The 23081-nt window shown below is 60.1% G+C and overlaps 1 protein-coding gene across 4 annotated transcripts; it reads left to right on the top strand.

Moving 5' to 3' along the window:
- Nucleotides 1-649: 649 nt before the first annotated feature.
- Nucleotides 650-15408, top strand: VANGL2 (VANGL planar cell polarity protein 2). Of its 4 annotated transcripts, none has more exons than XM_076360084.1 (9): nt 650-776; nt 7339-7532; nt 9364-9631; nt 9727-9847; nt 11490-12097; nt 12639-12775; nt 12977-13112; nt 13472-13703; nt 14012-15408. In XM_076360084.1, exons 3-9 carry the CDS (start codon nt 9561-9563, stop codon nt 14270-14272), a joined length of 1566 nt encoding a protein of 521 aa, XP_076216199.1. In that variant the 5' UTR covers nt 650-776; nt 7339-7532; nt 9364-9560; the 3' UTR covers nt 14273-15408. The 4 variants fall into 4 exon arrangements, with proteins under 4 accessions (XP_076216199.1, XP_076216202.1, XP_076216200.1 ...); XM_076360087.1 differs by having other exon boundaries at nt 7339-7550; XM_076360085.1 differs by lacking the exon at nt 650-776 and adding an exon at nt 7071-7164.
- Nucleotides 15409-23081: the final 7673 nt, after the last annotated feature.

The following is a 23081-nucleotide window of genomic DNA, read 5'->3' as shown; positions in this document are numbered from 1 at the left end:
CCACCATGGGCCTGGCCATGCTCGTGCCCGGGTGCAGAGGGACACTTGGGGGCACGGTGTCCAGAAGGGAACTTGAGGACACGGTGACCAGAGGGACACTTGGGGCACGGTGACCCCCGGGCACGAGGACCTCGTGGGCTCTGCGTGACCCCACCGGCTGCCGAAGCCGGGGGAAGACTCCAGTGGGGCTTAACCCTGAGCCCCACCGTGCCACCCCCCAAGCGGCGGGACCCCCCTGGGACACACACACACACACACACACCCCCGCCCATCCTTATCCCAAAAGCCCCGGCTGCCGGTCGAGGACCGGGGGGGGGGGGGAGCGGCTGGGACCCTCCTGAGCTGGGCCCCCCTTCCCCACCTGCGGGCACAGGGGGGAAGGATGCCGGGGGTCGCGTCGCGTCCCGTCCCCGTCCCCCCCCAGACAATGGCCCCGGAGGGGCGCCGGGAGCGCGGAGCGGAGACAATGGGCGGGCGCGGGGGGAGCGGCCGGGAACAGCGGCGGCGCGGGCGGGGGCTGCCGGCCCGGGGCGCGGCGGGCCGGGGCCGGGCGCACGGCGGAGCGGAGCGGCGGGGCCGGGGGGGGGGGGTGGTGGTGGGGGGGGGGGGGGGGAGCCGCTCCGCTGGGATTCGGGGTTTCCTCCGCCTCCTCCTCCTCCTCCTCTTCCTCCTCCTCCTCCTCCGCCGCCGCCGCCGCAGCAGCAGCAGCAGCAGCAGCAAGCCCCGGGATTTTGGTGCGGGGGGGGGGGGACGCGCACAAAGGTGCGGCGGCGATGGTGAGTGCGGGGGAGAACCGGGGGGAGCCGGGGTGCGGAGTAGCCCCGCCGCAGCGCGGGGAGGAGCGGGGCCGGGGCCGGGGCCGGGGCCGGGCTCGGCGCGTCCCTGCAGGAAGGGCCTGGGAAGCCGGGGACTTTCCTGGGCCGGCAGCCAGGCGGGGAGCGGCTGCTCGGCGAGCCCCGTTCCCGGGGGTGCCTCGCTGCGTGGCAGGGGGAGATGCGGGGCCGCCAGGTTTTTTTGCCTCCAGCCCTGAAGCAAGGGGGGCCGGGGTGGGGGGGTGTGGGGTGGGGTGTCCCTGGGCGGTGGGTGCTGAGGGATGCACCCGGGGATGGGCCTCGCTCCCAGAGTGCTGGTTGCTCCCTTTTCGCAGGGCTCTGCCGGCCCTGGGGAACCTCCCCGGTGGGCGATGCGGCGGGGCCGGATCCCCCCCCCCCAGTTGCCTGCAGCCTGGCACCGGTGCCTGTGGCTTTCCCACTCGGCAGCAGGCATGCTGATACTGGAGTTTACTGGCCGAGCTGCCCTGCTGCGGCCAACCACCCCTTGGCCTCCGAGCTCTTTGTGCCCTGCATGGGTGTAAGCGCAGGGCTTCCTCCCTGCCTGCAACCCCTGCGAGCGATAGAGTGACCGCGGCGGCGGCGGCTGGGGGACACGCCTATGGGGTGTCCATCCCGCTACCTGCCCTGCGCCAGGGCTGGGTGACTGCTCTGAGGACGGGGAAGTGAAAACGGCCGATGCTCCTGCCAGATCTGCAGGACCCGCCGAGGCAGGGTCTGCCCACTGCGCCTGTCCCTGCCGGCACGCTCACCTGCTTCTGGGAGAGACCCGGCCGGATTCTGATCCGGTTTATCTTGGTCCCGTCCTGGCGCAGCGCCCTGAGCCAACAGGGAGTTCCCTCCGCTCGACACCGGGCGCGAGCTCAGACATCGGCCCTGCTGCTCTGTCTGGGGTGAGAGGCTTTATTTCCTTGGGAGAGGGCGTAGAGTCTGTTCCCCCCCCGCTCCAGGCCTTGGTGTAATAGCCGAGGCGGAGGTTTAAAACAAAAAAAAAAAAAAGAAGAATTAAATATTATCTTCACGGAGCCTCTGGGGACGGCTGTTGCTTAATCACAGAAATTCGGGATTGTGTTGGGACCGAGCTGGGCTCCGAGGCAGCTTGAGTCAGATGCGATCTGTGCGCAGCCGGGCTTCTCCTGTGTATTTACGCTGTCTTTGTGCTGGGGGGGGGGGGAAGCTCAGGATGAGACCGGCTGATTTAATTAGCAGACGACTTCATTGGAGCCGGCGATGGCTCTTCGCCTGGCTGTTGGACCGTGGGGTGATTGTTTTAGGGTTGCGGGTCGCCGGGTCCCGTGGACAGCCCCCATCCTGGAGGCACGGCCCCGAGGACGGGCACGGGGCTGGGGGCACCAGTTGCCCGTCCCCGTGCTCCTTCTGGGCTCCCTTCAGCCATTTGAATGATCAAATGTGGTTTCTTGTTTTCATCAGCTCGCAGACAATGGGGCCGAAGGGGGCTGGGGGGAAGGCAGGGAACCCATCACCCCAGCGTCGGGCAGAGCTGAATCAGCCCCGGGTCTTTGGTCCGACTTAATTTTAGGTTTTGGTTCTGTTTTCTGAGGGTCGGCGCGGCTGGCAGATGCTTTATGGCTTTATTGTCCAGCCAGGATGCTTGGGAGGGGGCCTCGGAGAAAACCACGGGCCTTCGCTGCCCTTCCCTGGCTGCCCCCGTGCGAGTGCCAGCGATGAAGCCGAAGCGAGTGCTCGGACCCGTGGGCATCGCGGCGCCGGGGCTGCCGGGGCGGCAGGACCAGCCGCCGAAGCCGGACCCCACGCGAGGGATTTTTTTCCCTTGTGCCCTCCAAAGGCGTTTGCCGCCTCGGGCTGAGCACGGCCCCACCTCGAGCACCGCAGTCGGTGGGTGAATGCGGTCACCTTGCTCCTTGCCTGGACCCACACAGATCCCCTTTCTACACTGCTTTTCCAGGCTCCGAGACGCAGATAACTCTGTCTGCCCGCCACAGCCTGGCAGGATTTAGTAGGGTTAAGTATTAGGCACCCGGAGCTGACGGAGCAGAGCTATGATCGATCTAAAAGCGCAGTCGTCTATGCCGCAGGTGTCCCTTTGGGGTAGGAACTGGCTTTTTGGGGTGTCGCTGCAGCGCCTTGGGGACAGAGCTTCCGACGATGCTCTTGGAGGACGTGCTGAAATCAAAGTAACAGCCCGAACCACGAGCATGGACCCCTGCACCTCCTCGGCTCGCCCTGTGGCACCGCTTGGATGCTCGTGGCCACCGGAGAAGCAGCCTGGGACTCCGGCGTTTGCATCCTCCTGTGCCCCAGGGTGGCCACAGGTTTGTCACTTCGTGCCAGCATCCCACCCGGAGGTGCCACCGGTGTGACTGGAGGTTGGAGCAGGAGGGGACATCTCGATGGGCATCACGATGCCATCCCGCCTCCGCCTGGACCCGGCACCAGAAACCACGAGGGCGAAGCTGCCGCTCGTCTTCCCGGGGTGCCCCGAGCACTCCCCACGATCTCAGGCCAAGGCGGACGGGGGCTGTGAGGATTTGGGGTGCAGGTTGAGCCCCTCTGCCGGGCGCTGAGCCCTGGGAAGGGAGAGACGGAGCAGGTAAGCGGCCGGTGGGCATCTGGGAGCACAGCTGGCTGTAGGGCTGCAGTTAGGATCCCTTGGTGCTGGCAGGTTTTGCAATGCAAATAGCTTTCTCTTTGCATCCAGCCCCCTTCTCATGCAAATCCCTGGGTTTCGTACATTTTTTCTCCCTCTGGTTCTAGATCTCGGTGCAGTCCTTTTTACCTGAGCGGAGGCAGCTAGTGCATCCCCGCCGCCCGACGCGGCTGCGACCTCCATCGCTCCCAGACATGCAGCGGGTTTGAAATGCCGGGTGAAAGGCTGGGCTTTGTCCCGTAGTCGCGCAGTGGGACTTCCCCGCCGGAGGAAACTTGGTGGGGACGGAGCGCTCGAGGGACTGGACGTTCCTGCGGATATTGTAACGATCCCGAGTGATCGTAATTAAAGCTGGCAGTTTGGAAGGGATATTAAACCTTCTGCATCCAAGCTGACGCTGAGCAATTTGAGAGCAGAATGAGACCCCATGGGGGAGTTGGATTAAGCCACTTGGGCTTCCCATGGGCCTTTCCCGCGTCCCTCTGAAGTGCCTGGTCGTGCCAACGGACCAAAGAGCTGGAAGTTTGCAGATTCCTCCCAGCGGCGGCATCTCCCGGGGCCGGGGCTGTTCCACCGGCCGGGGGGACCGGGGCGGCCGCTTTCCCAGCCCGGCACGGGGGGGACTCAGCCGTGGAAAGGAGCGGAGCAGCCTCTGGGTTGAGGGACGCACAGTGAGCTCGCTGTGAAGCCTCAGCTCCGCCAGCCAAGAGGAGGTGCGGGGCTGGATACGGCCCGGGGAGAAAGGAAGGGAAAATTGTTGGTGTTTGTGCTTCTGGAGGGGGCGTTGCAAACAGGGGGAGGGCAGCGAATTGCCTTGGCGGCCTCTCCCCAGCTCCTCGGTAGATGATGCAGAGCCGGTGCTTGGGGCTTGAATAGATGCGGCGGGGGGGGGGGGGGGGATATCTGCTTTGACACCCCCCCCTGCTCCTGCCTGGGGAGCCCGTCTCCCCCCGCATCGAAGCAGGGGTTTTTCCTAGCCACGCGCCCACCTTCTGCTCTTTGCGTGTCACCCGTGGGCGCCCAGCTCCCGGTGCCGGCAGCCTCCTCCGTCACCCCAGCGTTTGGTGCGTATGTGAAATACGGTCATTGCTCCGTCCGCCTCCTCCCGCCGCCTCCCGCTTCCCTGGCAGCGTGGGGCTCGGGGGGCCGGTGGCCGGCGGGAGAGCGCAGTGGTGGCCGGCCGGGGAAGGTGCCTATTGTGCGGAGGCAGCAAGGCGTGTTTGTGTAGCCAAGCAAGCAAATGTGCCGGGCGCTCGGCTCGGCAGACCCGTGTGCCGGGGCTGGGAGGTGCATCCCGTTCCCGGGCCGGTTTCGGAGGCGTGCCGGCAGCGTCCCCACTGTGGGCATCGCTGCTCGGGGGGGATCCCCGGGCCAACCTCCTCGGCGTTGGCACAGTGAGGGGAGGACAGCCCAAAAATTACGGTGCGAGGCAGGGCTGAGGCTCGCGTTAGGTTTCCTGCCAGTCCATAAACAGCCCGTGCGGCTACAGACTCCGGCTTGCGGTGTGCCTCAGTTTCCCCATTTCTGCCACGGGCAGAGCCATGCTTCCAGCCCTCCCGGGCTTATTGGGAGGATGAACAGCGGTGGAGTCATGTGCCAGGAATCCAGGACCCCGGGATGCTCCTGGCCTGCTCCGTGACTCAGTTTCTCAGTTGCCGCGGTGCTTGTCGGGTCTAGCAGGAAAACACCTGCCCAGATGTGGCTGATGTTCCCTTCTGCTCCTGCTTGGCCCGGCGGTGGGAAGCCGGCTATCGCCGGTGTGCGAAGGGCTGCGCTCACACCCCTCTCGTAACCACATTAGAGCATCCTGACTTAACGCTGGTATTTAGTTAATTGACCTAGATTTGCAGATGCTGGAAAAAGGGCACCGGTGGTGTAAATCACTGAGCTCCGGCGTGAGAACATGTGGACGCTCGCTGATCCGCTCCAGTGCGAAGGCAGCCGGTGCGGTCCCAACGCTCTTGGCCGGGACAGAAGTTGTTCGGCCACCGATTTCTCCCTCTGCCCCGTGCTCGAAGCGGGTTTTTCTCCAGCAAACGTCGTGCCCAGCTCTCGCGATGTCTTGGTGCTGAATAAAGCGGGGAGAGAGCCCCGCGGCATGGGTTTGTGCTGCCCGGTCCGAGGGGCACGCTGCCTCGTCGGGGATGGGAGGAGAGGATTCCTCTCTCAGGATTTGCCCTGGAGCTTTTGAAATAAGAAAGCTTTCTCATCTAGAAATGCTTGGACCTATTTTTTTGAGCATTTGAATGCAAAAGAGAGTTTGTGTTTGAGGTTCACGGACTCAAAGGCAGGAGAGACGGCGGCAGCGGCTTTTCTGACCGCCCCGAAGCCCCAGCCGAGCTCTCGCTGCTTTGAACCTGTGATGTGCTCCAGCATCATCCCGAGAAGCCGTCCAGTCTGGACTTGAAGATGTCAAGAGATGGCAAATCCTCTCCTCCCCTGGGGAGTTTGTTCTGATGGTTAATCACCTCGCTATTAAAAATGTGAGTTTTCCTCCTCGTTTGCATGCGTCTGGCTCTCGCTCCCAGCCCTCGGCAGTTGCTCGGCGTCTCCGTGGGCTCGGGAGGGTAAAGCTGCTTCTCCTCCTGGAGACGAGGCATCCATTTCCAGCCTCTCCACCTGAGCACCTTCTGCTGCCAAACCGGCTTTCCCCACTCTGCTGGGCAAACCATCAAAAAAACACCCCCCAAAAAAATCCCTTTCTTCCCCACTGGAGTGGCCAAGTTGCTCCACCAGCACCGGAGCGGCCGCGGGACAGGGGGACGAGGAGCTCCCGGCTCCAGCGACCTGCGGGACGGCTGCTTGATTTACAAATGAACCTTGCAAAACTGCTGGGTTGGGGGTTATTCGCCCCGCCAGCCTTTGCTGGGGAGAAAGTTTGGCTGTTTTGGTACGGGCAAGACGGAGGGTCCTCGTCGGCCGGCGCCGAGCCCTGGTCCGGATGCGGAGATCGCCCGTGGTTCATCCGTGGATCATGCCGGAGCAAACCATCCCGCGCCACTGCTCTGCCCTGGGAAAGGGCCCCAGAGCTTCTGCCCGTAACCTCTGCCCCGTCGCCAGCTTGTGGTTGAAGGGCCGGGCTCACCGCAGCCCTCTGCAGCCGTTCCCATGGCTCGTTGCTTGCTCCCCTTGGAAATGCGTGCCCTGTTCTCCCTCTGAACGGATCGACCTTCATCTCCCGGCTCTGGCTTTGCCTTTGGGAGCTGGATGGCCCCGGGGTCCCCACGCCGCTAGTGCAGCCGTGGGGGGGAACCTTGACTCGGGGGTGGACTTGAGGTGTGGCTGCTGGCCACCGGGATTGTGGTGGCCGAGGAGCGTTAAATCCACGGGCTGGTGCCTTGAGTCACTGGGATGTGTTGGAAAACCCCGTCTTAATTTCAGCTGATAAATCGGCTTCACCTCTCCAGGAGTGCCTGGCTCTGGCTGGAGCGGGGAGGCGCGGGAGCGGAGCTTGGGCTGGCTCTGGACACCTTGGGGAGGGTCGCATCCAGCGGCAGGCGGCTGCGCGGTGCCGGGGTACGGGGCAGGGTGCCGACGTGGCGTGGAGGTGATGCCGGGGCAGGTTTTGAGCTGTAGCGGTGTCTGGGGGGGTGTCCAGCCCATTCTCGTTTTCCTCCCCTGCCCGTCACTCTTCTCGGGTGCTCGCCAGGGGTCAAGGCCAAGCGAGGAGCTCTCGTGGGGAGGATGCCCCCAGAGGGAATCGAGGTGGGTGACCTGCAGGACAAGGACTTTGGCTGGCGGTGCCCGGCGTGACGTGCTGCAGCTCTCCCCCAAACACGTGGCTGGGTGGTCCCGGTCCCCGGGGAGGGGATGTCGCGAAGCATCCGTGTGCGGCGGGGACGCCTGGCTCCTGATTTCCTTCTCTCTTGCTTCCCCCAGCTCGACCGCGGACCCCCGGCGCGGCCGCCTGTCCCGTGAGCGGCCCCCCATGCGCAGCTCCCCTCTGGCACCCGCCAGCTGGATGCCGTCCCCGCCAGAGGATCAGGATGCCCCAAGTGCCTCGGTGACCACCGGGACGGGGGACAGCACCCGCCTGCAGCCTCCTCGCCCCGACCTCCCGCCCCGCCCCGCCGGTGAGTCCCCCGGAGCCGGTGAGTCCCCCGGGTCCGTCCCCCGCCCCAGTATCAACCTCCTAATGGTGTTAATGGACCAGACTGGGGACAAGCCTGTCCTCGGTCCCCTGCGCCGATGGAGGCAGCGGCCGAGGCCCCGGCATTGTTCCCAGCAGAAACTCGATCCCTGCCTGCAAACAAAGCCCAGAAGAGGGGGGCTGGCAGGAGGTTGGTTGGGGGGGTGGGGGCACAGGGGGGTCCTTTCTCTCCCGGCCCCTTCCCCCATCGCTCGCTGGGGATGCCGGGACGAGCTCCCGGCCCTGTTGCCATCTCCTAGACAACCGGCGTGGGTGGGGGTGGGGGGGGGGGCTTTTGTTTCCATAGTGATAAATGTGTGAGCATCCAGCATCTGGGACAAAAGGACACCCCACCCCACCCCCCCCTCTTTTCCCCTCCTCGACCCCGCCTCCCCCTCCCCGAGGCCTTGGAAAAGAGGCCAAAAGACATTTGGGTTTTATTTGGTCGAAATGGCATTTCCGTGGTAACCCGGCATGGGCCCACCCCTAAACACAGCCGGCGCGGCCCCCCCAGCATGCGGTACTGGCTGGGAAGGGGGGTTTGGGGCTCTGGGGGATGCCTAATGCCCGCAGCCCCCCAGCACCCTTAGGGTGAGGGCAGGAGGATTTGGCAGGACCCTTCCGCCCGGGTCCGGCATCCCCCGGCATGGGTCAGGCAGCGCGATGTCCCCTCTGCCTCCCCGAGGGTGGCTCCCATCCCTGTCCGGGTCTCCTCCCTGGTGGGATCACAGACCCAGGCAAGCCAGCACCGAACCCGCGTCGGGGCTGTAAGCAGCTTGGGAGTCCCCAAAACCAGTGGGGCGACCCGGGCTGGGACCCCAAGAGACCACCAACGCGGACCCCAGCTCCCGCCCGCATCCCCCGAGCCTTTGCCCAAGGTCAAGGTGACTTGCGCTGCCCGGCTGGGATTTAAACAAGGCGTTATTTTCCCAACCCAGCAGAGATCCGACACCATAAGTAGGCGTCGGTTGGTATCTCGTGTGTGTGTGTGTGTGTGTGTATATTTATATACGTCTGTGCCTACAAATGGCTGTAATGGGAGTTTGGGGTTGGCTAATAACGACGTGGCAGCCGTGAGTCAGCGCGCAGGGTGATGGTATCTGCTCCGAGCCAGCCTTGCGATGGTGGACCAGTCCCCGGATGCTGCCGGGGTGGCCCAGGCCAGCGGTCCCATCCTCGGAGCCACCGCGGTGGCTCCCGGCAGCCTGGGAGCTCCCCGCTTTCCCCGGCTCGGGCGGCTGCTGCAAGGGGAGCTGGAGCCGGTGCGAAGCGATGCTCCTCGAGAAACCGGGACTCCCACGCCGATCTCCTGGGTGTGAGATCCCGGCTCCGCGCTGGGAAACGTGTCTGGGCAGAACCCCGCGCTGCAAGATGGGCCTGAAACGTTGCCTGCACCCAATTATTCATTCCTTTTGGTTTTTTTGGTTTTTTTTTTTGGCCCCCACCCTAGGCACTCTCTTGGCAGTTTAAAATAACGATCGTGATATTAATTAAAGTGTAAGTCACCCGAAACAGAAGCTAATCATGCAGTATTGTTAATGAAGGGGAAGGTGGCCATCCCGGACCCAGCTTGGGCATGGGATAAAATAGAAAATGCCCCAAAGTGACCCAAATTCCCTTTCCCTGCTGAAGTCCCGTCCCCACTTGCCACTGGGGCTGGAGCGGTGGTGGTGCAGGGGTGGTGGGCGAGGGGACGCTCACCGGCGGCTGGGACCCCCGGGGGATTGCCGGGATGCTGCTGCGCCGCTGCTGACCCTTCTCCTTCGCCTCTGCAGGCGGGCGAGCCGTTTTCTCCTGAGACGAGCCCAACCAGGTGATCAAAATAGAGTCCCTCAAGGTGACGGTCGACTTCTTGAAGGTGCCCCTGGGCCTGAAGAAGCCCCCTCTGAAGGAGGCCCTGGCCGCCGTCCCGGGGCCGGGGAGACCCAAGCCCCTCGGCGTGGAGTGGCGCAAGCCCCGGCGCTCTGACACCATGGACAATGAGTCGCAGTACTCGGGATATTCCTACAAGTCCGGGCATTCCCGCAGCTCCCGCAAGCACAGGTGAGGGGTCAGTGCGTGCCCGGGGAGGGGTCCCTGGCCCCAGTGGGTGCTGTCACCCCGGTGCACCCACCCTGCTCCCCTCTCTTGCCTTCCAGGGACCGGCGGGACCGGCATCGCTCGAAAAGCCGGGATGGGAGCCGCGGGGACAAGTCGGTGACCATCCAAGCGCCAGGCGAGCCCTTGTTGGACAACGAGTCGACTCGGGGGGATGAAAGGGTGAGTTGGGCAGGGGGGAGGGATGGGGACGGCATCTCTGCCCTGCTGCGGGGATGCTGCCGAGGGTGGGAGCCGCCGGCGGGGCGCAGGGGCTCCCGGCATGCCTGGTGCTCCCCGGCGGAGCAGTCGAGCCGGTTGGGCTGGCCCTCAGCTGGCGGACGGACTCCTGCGAGCGCTGCGGCGGTGCTGGCGGGGAGGGCGGGTGGGCAGGCAGCGCGGGTGCAAATGAAAGGGGACTGGCTGTCACGGCACCCCAGGGAAGCAACCGGGGTGGGCACGGGCTGCCCAGGGTGGAAAACACCCTGGGGATCCACTCCCTGGCGATCCACTCCCTCGGGATTAGCTCCAGCTCCTCGCTTGGCACCTGCAGGTGACACCGGCTCGGCCATGCCAAGGCATAATAACCCCAGCCCGGCTCCCGGCAGGATCACACCGGCGGGCGGGTTGGTGTGGAGGAGGCTCCCATGCTGCATCCCTCCGCCAGCTGCCCCGGTCCCGTGGTCCCACAGGGGTCCCTCGGTGCGAGCGGCAGCAGGGGCGGCGTTGCCGTGCCCCCCCACCCTGGGTGCCGGCACTCCTCCGGCCGCCGCGGAGCCCGGTCCCTGGCTTTAATCATCTCCCAGCCACCTACGCAGGCGGCTACGGCTCTTTTCATCTTCCCCCACCAAGAAGTCGGCGCCGGCAGAGGCTGGGGTTTGCAGTGGCTGGGATGCCGGCGGCTGAGCCTGCCCGGTCCAGCCACGGTTGGAACGAACCGATGGCAGCGCGGGTTCACCTGGGGTCGGGCTGGGATATGGACTGGTCCTCTCGGACCCTCCCTCTGCTCCACATCCCTCCGGAAAGCCCCAGGCTGTGCTTTAGTTTGCTGTTTGGAATGGAATTACCGGCTTTCCTGCAGAAATTCGGCAGGGAAAAAATACGATACGATAAAACCCCAAGTTTCAGGGATGCCAAAGCGCTGTAAGACAGGATTTGAAAGTCTGAGTGAGAGGATGGACAGATGGACAGACCCGTGGCTGCGCCGGGGCGGTGTTTTCAGCGCCTGCGGTGCAAGGTCTTCTCCCTCCACTGAAAACCCCACGTTTTAGCTGGGAAGGAATCGAATGGGGACGGGTCATTTCCACACCCCTGTGGCTTGAGGAGGGGGTTTTCGGAGGCGGTGGGAGACCTGTCCGGTGCTCTGAGCTGCCGGATCACCGGCGACTTTGTCTTGCCCGGCGTGGCGCTGGAGGAGGCAGCGCCCGCCTGCGCAGCGGCAGTGGGGGTGTGTTGGGATGGCAGCCAGGCATGTTCCTTCTGGCCCCGCTAATGAGGGGGTTTGCCTGGAAGCAGGATGCTTCCCACTTCCAAAGCTGCTCTCGCCAGTGCCGGCGAGGTGGAGCGCGGCACGGAGCTGCCGACAGGGGTTTCCTAGAGGGTCCCGGCCAAATCGCTGCGTCCCCTCACCCCAGGCTGAGGTTTCCGCCGTCTAAATGGGGGTGATGGCGCCAGGCAGCGCGCCGGGCTTTGAGGTTTGGTGGATGGGAGATGCTGGCGTTGGGTTGGGGTGGGGGTCCGGCGTGGCTGGCAGCCCCCCGGGGCGCTGGGGACGGGGGGGACACGGAGCCATCCCCCATGTAACCCTCCCATCCGCCCTCCCCAGGATGACAACTGGGGCGAGACCACCACGGTGGTGACGGGGACGTCAGAGCACAGCATCTCGCACGATGACATCACCCGCATCACCAAGGACATGGAGGACAGCGCCCACCTGGACTGCTCCCGGCACCTGGGCGTCTCGCTGGCCGGGGCGCTGGCGCTGCTTGCCTTCCTCACACCCCTCGCCTTCATGCTCCTGCCCCAGCTGCTGTGGCGGGAGGAGCTGGAGCCCTGCGGGACACCCTGCGAGGGGCTCTTCATCTCCGTGGCCTTCAAACTCCTCATCCTCCTGCTGGGCAGCTGGGCTCTCTTCTTCCGTCGCCCCAAAGCCTTCTTCCCTCGCGTCTTCGTCTTCCGAGCGTTGCTTATGGTGCTTGTCTTCCTCCTCGTCGTCTCCTACTGGCTTTTCTACGGCGTGCGGATCCTGGACTCGCGGGACCGCAACTACCAGGGGGTGGTGCAGTACGCCGTCTCGCTGGTGGACGCGCTGCTCTTCGTGCACTACCTGGCCGTGGTGCTGCTCGAGCTGCGCCAGCTCCAGCCCCAGTTCACCCTCAAGGCCGTCCGCTCCGCCGACGGGGCCAGCCGCTTCTACAACGTCGGCCATCTCAGGTACGGGGGTGCTGGGGGGGGGGGGGGTGTCCCATGTTTGTGCATGTGCACGTGCGTGTGTGCACGGGCGTTGATGCGTGGACATTCATAGAATCATTTGTGTTGGAAAAGACCTTTAAGGTTGTCAAGGCCAACCATAAAATCCGTGTGTGCACGTACAGATGTGGACGTGCAGTGGTGCGTGTGCACGTTCATATGTGGACGTGCAGTGGTGCGTGTGCACGTTCATATGTGCACATGCGTTCAGGCATGTGCTTTCACGGGTGCGCGTCTGCACATGCACACCTGTATTCACCAGCGGTTGTGCCCACGCCGCTGCCCTCCGTGGCACCCCGGCATCAGCCGGCCGGAGGAGCTGCGAGTGTGCCCCGCAGCGGGTACAGCCCCGCTCCCTCCACGGGATGAGACGTCCCTGCAGTGCCACGCCGCTGTCTGTCCCTCCCTCCTCGTCCTGCCCCGGCTGTGTCTGCCCCCGGCCCTCAGCGCGGTGCTAACCGGCTCTCTGTGCCCCCCCGCCGTGCCCGGCTGTGTCTCCCTGCAGCATCCAGCGAGCAGCCGTGTGGATCCTGGAGAACTATTACCACGATTTCCCGGTCTACAACCCTGCCCTCCTCAACCTGCCAAAATCCGTCCTGTCCAAGAAAATGTCCGGGTTTAAAGTCTATTCCCTCGGCGAGGGTGAGCTCCCCTTCCCTTGGCTTCTCCTCTCGTTCTCTCTCCTCCTTCCCTTCCCCATCCCTGTGTTTTCCTCTCCGGAGGCTCCTCTCGGCTCTGGAGAGCCCGGAGCGGGATCGCCGCAGCCTGGCCCGTGGGGCAGGGGGAGCATCGGACACCCCGGAGCCCCCAAACTCCTCTCTAACCTCACCCTTCTCCCTGCAGAAAACACAACGAACAACTCCACGGGCCAGTCCCGGGCCGTCATCGCGGCGGCTGCCCGGAGGCGCGACAACAGCCACAACGAGTATTACTACGAGGAGGCAGAGCACGAGCGCAGGGTGCGGAAACGCCGTGCCAGGTACGGGGCCGGCGGCGGGGACCGGGCTCCGTGCGGCACCGGGTGCCCCATCGCTGTGTGCTCCATTGGGTGCCCAGCCCAGGACTCCCGTGAGGACCTGGGCTGTGCTGGCAGGAGGGAGGGGGCGCTCCTGGGGTCACCTCCAGCCCCCCAAGATGAGGTGTCCCTGCTCTCGGGGAAGCGCATCCCAAGCCCGGCTGTTGGATCTCCCCCAAAACCGTTTTGGGGTGGAAGCTGGGTTCCTGCCATCCATAGGTAGGCAGGCAGCGAGTGGCTCCCCCCAAACCCCAGGGGATCTCCTGCCCGCGGCCGGACTCTGCCCCGCTGCAGCCACGTCCGTATGGCTTTCCTCCCGGCAGGCTGGTGGTGGCGGTAGAAGAAGCCTTCACCCACATCAAGCGGCTGCAGGAGGAGGACCAGAAGAACCCGCGGGAGATCATGGACCCACGGGAGGCAGCTCAGGCCATCTTCGCCTCCATGGCCCGGGCCATGCAGAAGTACCTGCGCACCACCAAGCAACAGCCCTACCACACCATGGAGAGCATCCTGCAGCACCTCGAGTTCTGCATCACCCACGACATGACACCCAAGGTGCGTGGGGGGCACGGCGAGGTGGGACGGGTCTCCAGGTTTGCCCGAGGGCTTGGTCTGGAGTGTGAGGACTTGGGTGGGGGTTTTTTTTCCCCGCCATGTGAGAGCATCCCCCCGAGAGGACAAGGGGTTGGGGGGATAAAGCCAGAAAAGCGGGTGTAACCCCAAGGGAGCAACGCGCAGCGATGGGAACCGGCCGTGCGGGGATGTTTTTCCTGCAGGACCTGCCGAGCAGCTTGAGGCTGCAAAAAAAAAAATAGGCTGAGCCATAGGAAGGCAACGTTCACGTGTCCTTTCCCTCCTCCAAGGCGTTCCTTGAGCGGTACCTGACGGCCGGACCCACCATCCAGTACCACAAGGACCGCTGGCTGGCCAAGCAGTGGACGCTGGTCAGCGAGGAGCCGGTGACGAACGGCCTGAAAGACGGGGTGGTCTTCGTGCTGAAACGCCAGGACTTCAGCCTCGTGGTGAGCACCAAGAAGATCCCTTTCTTCAAGCTCTCGGAGGAGTTTGTGGACCCCAAGTCGCACAAGTTCGTCATGAGGCTGCAGTCAGAGACCTCCGTGTGAGCTGAAGAGGGATGGAGAGGGGTTGGGGGGCAGACCCTCTCCGGACCCCTCCATCTCGTCTTCCCTGTCTCCGCCGGGGCTCAGGGAGGCCACGGCTCGAGGGCAGAACTGCGGCAGGCGCCGGGAAGCAGCACCCATGCCCAGCTCCATCACCTACCTGTGACCACTCGCCCTCCGCCTCGGCTTGGCCCCCGTTGGGGTGGGCTGAGCCCCTTCCTCCTCTTCCTCCTCCTCCTCCTCCTCCTCCTCCTCCTCCCCGAAACCCAGGTCCGTGTAGCATCCCCCCCAGAAGGCGCAGCCGGCAGAGGACAGCGGCACGGCCAGGAAGGGGACGGTGTTTCGGTGCCATAACTCAAGGGCTAACTCTACATGTTCTTCACCAGCGTCTTCAAGCACCATCAGGTCCCAAGGACCTTTTGCGCTTGCCCGTTTTCTACCTGGCAACTGTCCTGGCTCTGACCTTAAACCACCGCCCGCCGGCTGGGGCTGGTTTTTAATCCTAGAGATTTTTTTGGGGGGGGGAGTATTTTGCAAACACCTCCGCGATCCATGGCTGCTATGAAAACCTCCCCCGGCATCCGAGACACCGGAGAGGTGATGCTCCTGGCTGTAGGAACGTCCTCCTCGCCTCTCTGCTGATGGTTTCCGTGCTCAGCTCTTAACAAAAGCAAGTGAAAATCCTATTTTTTAAGAGAAGCAGAAGGGGTTTTTTAAGTGGTTTCCCTGCTCCCGAGGCGACCCGTGTCCCTGGTCCCAGCAGCATCCCTGTGGGGCTTCCCCACGCCGGTTGGAGCTGCAGCCGTGGGTTGCAGGCAGAGCAGCTTAAAACGTCTCTCGGGGTCCCATCCTGGACCCGGAGCCAGCGGGGTGAATGAAACGAGGGGTTCCTGGCGAGGGTGATGAGGGCTCGTGGCTCAATGAGGTCCTTAATTAATGTCCCATGGTGGCAGGTGGCCCGTGGTGGTCCCACGAGCAGAGGCCGGCTCACCATTGGGGACGCAAAAGCTTTTGCCTTCCCTTGGTTTTGTTAAGGTCGCAAATACCTCATGGATTTATTTTAATTGGTTGGGTGGGGTGGTTTTTTTTTTCCCCCTCTGGATCCCGTTGTCCGGCCACGCCGTGCCGGGTCGGGGGTCTCGTGGGGTCCCAGGCAGGGCGGGGGGGGGGGGGGGGTGTGGGGTAAGTTGTGGCTGGGCAGGGTGGGGTTGGTTTGGTCGCGGGAGCTGCCGAATTTCATTCCGGGGTGGCGTGCGGTTGGATTTGATTTTGGTTTATTTTGTCCTAAGCACTAAAGGGGTGCGAGTTCGGGGCGGGGGGGTCAATGATGCCGCTGGGGCCGTAGCACGCTGGCCACGTGTGCCACCCCAGAGGGGCTGGGGGCTTCCCCAGGAGGTACCAGTAGCAACATTAAGATGCTGGAGGGGTCCTGGGGGTCTGTCCCCACCCGGGCACCGCGCTGCTCGGGGCTGGCTTTCCCCATTTCCAGGAAATCTCCATTTTTTTCGGCAGTTTCTAACCCCTGCCTGGGCTTCCCTCGTCTTCCAGCCTCTTTGAGGCCGAAGGACCCGGGTGTCACACACCCCCCCCCCCCCAGTTCCTCCCCCCGCTCCATCGGTGCTGCTGCCGCTGGGAGCCCGTTTTGGGGTGGTTTACTGCAAAAAAAGACTTCAGTGAGTGCGAGCGGAGGGGTCGGCCAGGGAGGGGGGGGGATTTTCCACTTGGAGTTTAAGAAGAATAAACCCTTTTTCGTTCGTTTTGGGTTTTGGTTTTGGTTGTTTTTTTTCCCGCAGAGCCGAGACCTTGTGCATGCGTGTAGAAAATTGTAAAATGTAAAATTGTTTTTTAATATATAAAAAGCTTGTTTTTACAGTTTGCAGTGGCTCGAAGCATTATGGCAGTGGTAGGAAGTTTTGTTGGTTGTTTTGGTTTGTTTTTTTTTTTTTATAGAGGAACTAAAATTGTACAAATTTTTTTTTTTTTTTAATAAAATAAACCCATTTTGACTTTTTTTTTTTTTCCCCCCCCCCCCTTCGTCTTCCCTCACCCAGAGCTTTGGGGTGAGGGAACTGGTTTGGGTCCTAGCTCTGCTCCTGCCCGTACCCTGCCCGGTCTGGGCAGCTCAGAGGAGATGCTGCAGTGGCAGGATGCGACCTCAAGGGAGCACTCGGAGAAAAACCCGTCCTGCCCTTGGAGGCTGCTGGGTGCAGGACAAGGGCTTGGGGTTGGTGGGGGCCATGGGTTTAGGGGCCATGGGGCCAAGGGTTCGGGGTTTGAGGGGTCAAGGACTCGGGGTTTATGGGGGCCAAGGGTTCGGGGTTTGAGGGGCCAAGGGCTTGGAGTTTAGGGGGGGCCATGGATTTGGGGTTTGGGGGGCCAAGGGTTTGGGGTTTATAGGGCCAGAGATTTGGGGGCTGTGGGGCCAAGGGTTTGGGCTTTATGGAGCCGAGGGTTTGGGATCTGTGAGGCCGAGCTTTCGGGATTTATGGGACAAACAGCTTGGAGTCTAATGGGGCCAAGGGTTTGTGATTTGCGGGGCCAAGGTTTTGGGGTTTATAGGGCCAAGGGCTTGGAGTTTGTGGGGGCCAAGGATTTGGGGTCTATGGGACAAAGGGTTTGGGGTTTGTGGGGCCGAGGTTTTGGGGTTATGGGGCCAAGGGTTTTGGATCTGTGAGGTCAGGGGGGTTGGAATTTCTAGGGCCAAGGATTTGGAATTTATGGGGTCCAAGGGTTTGGGGGACCAAGGGATTTGGTGTTGATGGGGGTGAAGGGCTTGGGGTTTTATGGGGGGCCACGGGCTTGGGATGAGCAGAGGACAGCAGGAGCTGCTGCTCTACCTCCCCTCAAGTGCTGACTGGAGAAATGCCCAACCCCCCCCCTGGGGGGGGGGCAAGTCCCAACCTCTTTGCTGGGGGAGCAAGTTGTCATCCCGTCCCCTGTCCCCCCGCGGGGCTGCAGAGCCGCAGAGCCACCGCCTGCCCCCGGGCTGCTGCCTGCAGTCACCTCGCTGCCACAGCCGAGGCGGCGGGTGTGCGGCACCTGCACCCCCCCCCCCGACACCCACCTGCACCCCTCAGCCAGCCCGGCCCCCCCCCCCCCCCCCCCCCCCCGCAGCAACGGCAGCGCTGATTCACTGGGACCCAGCGTCGGCGTTTCCTTTGGCTTTTGCACCTTTTCTCCCCCCAGCTCAGCCCTGGGCCCCCCACCTCCTTCCTCCCCCCCATGCCCCTCTCCATGCACCTCGCAGGAGGATGTTTGCTGTGGGTGGGGGGAGCAGAGCGAGGGGAAACTGAGGCAGCTCAGTCCAACCGCAGCGCTGTCCCCAGCAGCGGGGACAGGAGCCAGCTGCCCGCAGTGCATGCACGAAGAAAGTCGGGGGGGGGGGGGAGGGTTGCTGGCCCCCCCCCCCCCACCAAACTGTGCTGGGGCTCAGGCCCCCCCCCAGGCTCCTCATTTCCCTGGGGACACGCTTGCTTCTCCCAGGGCACGTTACCCGCAGGGGCATTTGGGGGGGGTCCCTGGGGTGTTTGTTTCCAGCCTCGCCCCGTCTTTGCCCCGTGGTGAGTTCAACAGTCATCTGCCGAGCTGCTGGCCCCGGCGAGGCGGGTTATTTCAGTCCTGTGCGGTTTGGTTTTATTTTTTCCCCCTCCGTGAGTAACCGAGCAGCACATGAAACTCCTTCCCCCGGCTGCCGTGGGCTGGCCACCAGCCGCCTCTGCTCTGTTCCAAGTCACGGGGAAAAAGTGACGGCTTGGCTGAGCAGGGGTGGGGGGGGTGGGGGGGGGCTGCCTGTCCCAGCAGAGAAAGTCCAGGGGTTCTGGGGTAAAATCCTGCTTTATTGGCTCGGCTGTGCCCGGTGCAGGTGCCTCGAGTCCCCCGTCCTTGCACACAGGGCACAGCAGTAACGGCACACGCACGGCCACGTCGCACGTGGGTCCCTGTCCCACGCAGGTCCCCGTTCCCACGGGGATTTGGGCACACGCTCGAGCATCCATAGGAATATGGATATTCCTATGAGAGCAGATACCTGCTCTCGTACTACAACGTGAGTTGTAGTAGATCACTACAACGTGATCTCATCGTGAGATGAGAACTCCCCACCACCCTGCCGGCTGCTTTTATGCCTTTGGGTGGTTTGCCCGTCCCCTTTCCCGGTGGATTGTGGGAAGGGTGGTGGGTGGATCCCAGGGTATATGAGCCACAGCCTCTGGTCAGGGAGCTCATCTTGCTCCTGGGCTTCTCTCATGCCAGTGGTTTGCTGTTCCTTCAGTCAATTCCAGGATTTGAGCTGGTCAAGGCACTTGGGCAGATGTGTTTTGACTTCTAGAGAGGCAGAGGCATCTGTGTAAGAGCTTTGGGATGAGCCAAGGTTATGCAGCATATATAGTGGAAAGTATACTTATGTCCAGCTTTCTTTTTTCAGGTCAATAATTTTGTATTGAGCATTCAGGGGTAGCAAGATGGTTTAATAGTATATTTTTTTTATTCTAGGTGTGTTGCATGTTTTTGGAATTCCTGATTTTATTGAAGATGGAACCTTGTCTTTTTACCAGTTTTGCTGTATGCTCTGTAAGCTGCTGGTATTATCTGTCTTAATAGAACTGATAGTGAGATTATCTAGCAGGGGTTAGGGTGAGGATCTTAAGTGCATCTGCATATGGAGCTTTAGTGTTACTTGAGAAAGTGGCAGGGACTTAAGGCATAGTGTCTTTCAGGGTATGGGATGGCTTATTGCCTCTTCCAATTGCCCACAGAGTACCATGTTGTCTCTAGAACCTTTGCAGCTTGTGGCAGGCCCCTTGTAGATCATAAGCATCAGGACTTCATTTATCTTGCGGGCCTGTAGCAAAGCCCAGAGTCTGTAGGAAGATGGAAGATAGCAGGTGGCTGCAGAATGTAGGGCACGGCTCAGAAAAGCAGCTACCGAGGAGCGGCTGATGCAGAGGGTTCAGGGGATGCAGGGACGGAGCTGTCAGGAAGGAGTGGGGCTCTTTCCCTGACCGTTCAGGAGAAGAGAAGGGGTTTCAAAAGTTTTGGGATGGGGGATGGTTGGGAAAGGGAGGAGGGTTTGTCAGCCTTTCTCAGACTGGTTTTGCAGTTGGTTTTGGGTGTCAATGAGTTCTGTTCTGTTTTAGTCTGTGTGCAGCTGAGGGGAACTATGACAGAGTCACCAGAGATATAGTCACCAGAGATATAGTGTAAACCACCCAGGCCTCCATATCACAGTATGCAGGGCTGAATGGCTGATTAGTCTCATCTTGGAAAGCACTGGGTACATTAAAATACCCCCTCCTGAACTCTGAGGTATCTGCTTCTCCATGCCTTTTACTTATTTCATTCCTGACTTAGTTTTTCCATCCATCCTGTAACCATCCATGGGGATGTCACAGTCGTTACTTAGAGGCACGGACTAGGCACTTACCTCCAGTGCAGGTTTGTCACCGGCTTCCCTGGAATTTCTTGGAGAGGAGGATGTGTATTACTTGTGCTCATAACAATCTCCAGCTGGGGGTCTTTCTTTTATCACAGTCCCAGGCATGCAAGTTTTTTCTATTATTCCGGTTTTGCCTTTTTCTTTAAGTGTCCAATGAGGTTTGCTCTAGTATCGGTCACGGGCAATACAGGCATCTGAGGGCCAGCCCGCATTCAAGGAACAGCACAAGGTTATTGGTGTTGAGTGTCAGCAGAGGAAGGAATCTTCTTTCGGAGGCTGAGCTGATTAAGCAGAGTCCTTCTTTGTTTTGTTTGATTTCCATCACAGGGGCAGGGTGGGGCTGGGAGCAGAGTGAGCAGAGCACTATGGCACTTCTGAGGAGGAGGGTCTTGTGGAAGAGGTTGGCAGTAACCAGTGTGATGCTGAATACCAGCACTCTGTTGTGGCTTTTTTTCCAGATGAAGAAGGAGGACTGGGTGACTGCAGCAACATCCCAGTTAGCTTTTTTTTTTTCCTTTGAGGATGTATTCAGGTCCCCAGCCCTCTGAAAGCTAAGTTAAGGGACCAGGGCACGAGAGGGAACAAGGTTGGGAATTGCAAGGAGGGGTTATGAAGTCAGTGTAGGGGTGAGGACTGTCCAGGAAGAGTCCCCTTTGGGAAGGTAAAGGGAGCAGGTTACTCTTCAGCATGATGGTAGTGTGGGCAGGCTGGGCAGTTCCAGCCTCTGTCTGTGGTGGTGTGTACTTTTCTGTAGTTTCTTCTGTGTGTTACACCATAGTTTTCTCAGGTCTTTATGTTGCCATAGCTGTTTTGTGATCAGCAGGCACCTCGGTAGCCCTCCAAAGGGTCTCAGGGTACATTGCCTCATCAGCGTAGGGCCTGTTGAGCCCTTTTTATCTTGCATTGTAGCTTAAAGTATAGACTTGTCTGGTATGAATGGAATTGTAGATGTTTTTGAGGGGTCATTTATTGTAGTGGCAAGCCAGGCGGTGCCCACAGCTCTGCTTCTTGAGGGTTCTGTTTCAATAGTTTTCTTTAGGGATTTCATCCCTGCATCCTTAATGGTCTTAGGTTTTAAAGCCTGGCTTCTCATGCATCCATTGTTCTGTTTTTGATGATAGCTTTCTCTCATGGGCTATGGCAGTCACCTCACTTTTTTTCCCACAGATGCTCTAGGGCATCTATGCTGTCATGGAACTGCAGGATTTCTTTGCTGGAGGCATCTTCCCTATGGGAGTTTCTCACTTCTGGTCCTCTCATGTCTTACAGTCAAGTTGTTTGTGGTGTCTGTGTGAGGACTCTGTGTGTGTGTGTGTGTGTGTGTGTGTCTGGGTTGGAGCTGCCCTGCCCAGGAGCGTAGCAATGTTAAAGACAGGGGTAGCACAGCTTTATGGTGGTACGGTTACATGTTGATCTGTCCAGATTCTTTAGGCAAAGACTGTACAGTGCATCTCTGGGCATGTAGCTGTAGACAGCTGCCACAGTTACTTTGTGTTTTGTGGGTGCTAGAGGTTGGGCTCTGGCCTTTTGGGAGTGGCAGTTTGCATGGTAGTTGAGCAGGCTTAATGCTGAATTTCGCTTAACTTGTGTATGTGGGGCTCAATATCTGGGGTTTGTTTTTTTTTCCAGCTGTAGTTAGAAGGCATATGCAAAACTAAGACCTTTGGTCTTGTCAAGCTATGGGTCAGCATCCAGGTGACTCGCTTTACAAGGTTTGATTAGCATGGTCTGTTTAGGTGGAGGTGGTTTGGGCAGTTTTTTTGGATAGCCAGTAGGTATTGGCAAGCAGGATGTAGAGTCCCTTTAGTTGTGTTTTGCCACTGACCTAGGGTGATCTGGATCACTGGAGAAAATACTCAAGCGAGTCTTGCCAGAGCATACAAACTGATGCCAAGCATCTTCCCTGGCTTGCTGTTAAGAAGGTTGAAACTTTGGAATCAAATGGAGTGGCAACGTTGTTTTGAAGTGTGTGGTGAGGCAGTTCCAAGGATGGCTCTAGAACAGGGGCAATATGCCATTGTGGCAGGTGGGTGGTGAAACAAGTGTGCTTTGAGTGAGGGGTGGGGTGAGCGGTTGTTGAAGGAGCGTTAGCTTCTGAATGTGCCTAACCTTGTATGTGTGAGGTGTTTCATTGCAGGTTGTATTTAATGTTGAGCATAATGGTTTTTTTAAAAAAAAAAACCAAACATGGCTGGGGGATTTTTTTTTTCTCCCTGGCTCGTTTGGTTTCTTTTCCCCTGGTCCTGGCCAGTCTGTGAGGTAATGTTCATTGCCAATGTTTTGGCAGAAGTTGGGCTCAGGCTGGGGTTTTCATAAGCAGGGCAGTTTTTGAGGCTCTGGGGGAGCGCCGCAGACATGGGGCAGTGGCCTGTTGTGGTGGGGCAGTGGCAGAATGGATCACTTGAGAGTGAGGGGTGGTTGGTGAGGTAGCTGAATGAGTGGTGTGTGTGATGACTGTATGTAACCTTGCATGATTGTGTGGTGGTGTTTTTAATGTTTCTTTGAAGAGAAAAAAATCTCACCTCCACACACAACCTGCAGACATTTAGAAAAACTATAATAAAAAAACCCAGCTGGGGATTATTTTTTTCCCCCCCAGCTGGGTTTTTTTTCCCTGGTCCCCAGCCGCTCTGTGAGGTGATGTTCATCACCAATGTTTGGGCAGAGGTCAGGCACTCGGGCCAGGGTTTTTGCAGGGAGGGTGACTTTTTGATGCTCCTGGGAATGCTGTTCCTGGGGAGCACTGTTCTGGAATGTGCCATGTTGTGTGTCGTTGCAGGGAGGCGTGTTGTGTAGCGCATGGTCATGGGAAGATGAACGAGGATCTCGCAGTTGAAGGGTGTGGGGAATCAGAGTAGGTCACCAGTGTCATTGAGGACCAGCTTGTGAACCAGGGGGGCCTAACTGTGTGGTTTATGGTAGGAGTGTAAATTGTTGTGAGGGCTTTGTAGTGTCTGATGTAACAATATTTTTTTGGTTTTTATTTTGTGTGCAGGTGTGAAGCAGAGGGTCCATTGAGATGAGTGGAGCTCAGTTGCTTTCTACCCAGGAATACAACTTGCAGAGGTGATCCCTCCTCGAAGACAGAAGACTTATGAGGTAAAACGGTAGACCGAGTACCTAATGGGAGCAAGAAATGTGGAAAAGACTGCTAGGTAGAGAATCACAGGCCCTAAATAGTTGCGCTGACTCTTAAGGTAATGCTGAATTTTTAGAGGTGAAAGGTATTTATAAAAATAATGAGTTAAAAGAGAATAAACTTAATAGTAGCAAGTATTGGACCAACTAGAGTGTAAATAATTGTTATCACTGTAGTAAAAGTACATGGTCAAAATGAAATGTAAAAAATTATATCAGAAATCCTAATTGGAGTCAGCA

The sequence above is a fragment of the Aptenodytes patagonicus genome, chromosome 26 (assembly GCF_965638725.1).
Source record: "Aptenodytes patagonicus chromosome 26, bAptPat1.pri.cur, whole genome shotgun sequence".
Classification (NCBI taxonomy): Eukaryota; Metazoa; Chordata; class Aves; order Sphenisciformes; family Spheniscidae; genus Aptenodytes; species Aptenodytes patagonicus.
This window is presented reverse-complemented; position numbering and strand designations above follow the sequence as displayed.

Excerpts from the sequence above, each read along its gene's own strand:
- VANGL2 (XM_076360084.1), top strand. The coding sequence starts at position 9,561 with ATGGACAATGAGTCGCAGTACTCGGGATATTCCTACAAGTCCGGGCAT. Across the intron at positions 9,848-11,489 it reads CGACTCGGGGGGATGAAAGG|GATGACAACTGGGGCGAGAC; the intron begins GTGAGTTGGGCA and ends CGCCCTCCCCAG. Across the intron at positions 13,113-13,471 it reads GTGCGGAAACGCCGTGCCAG|GCTGGTGGTGGCGGTAGAAG; the intron begins GTACGGGGCCGG and ends TCCTCCCGGCAG.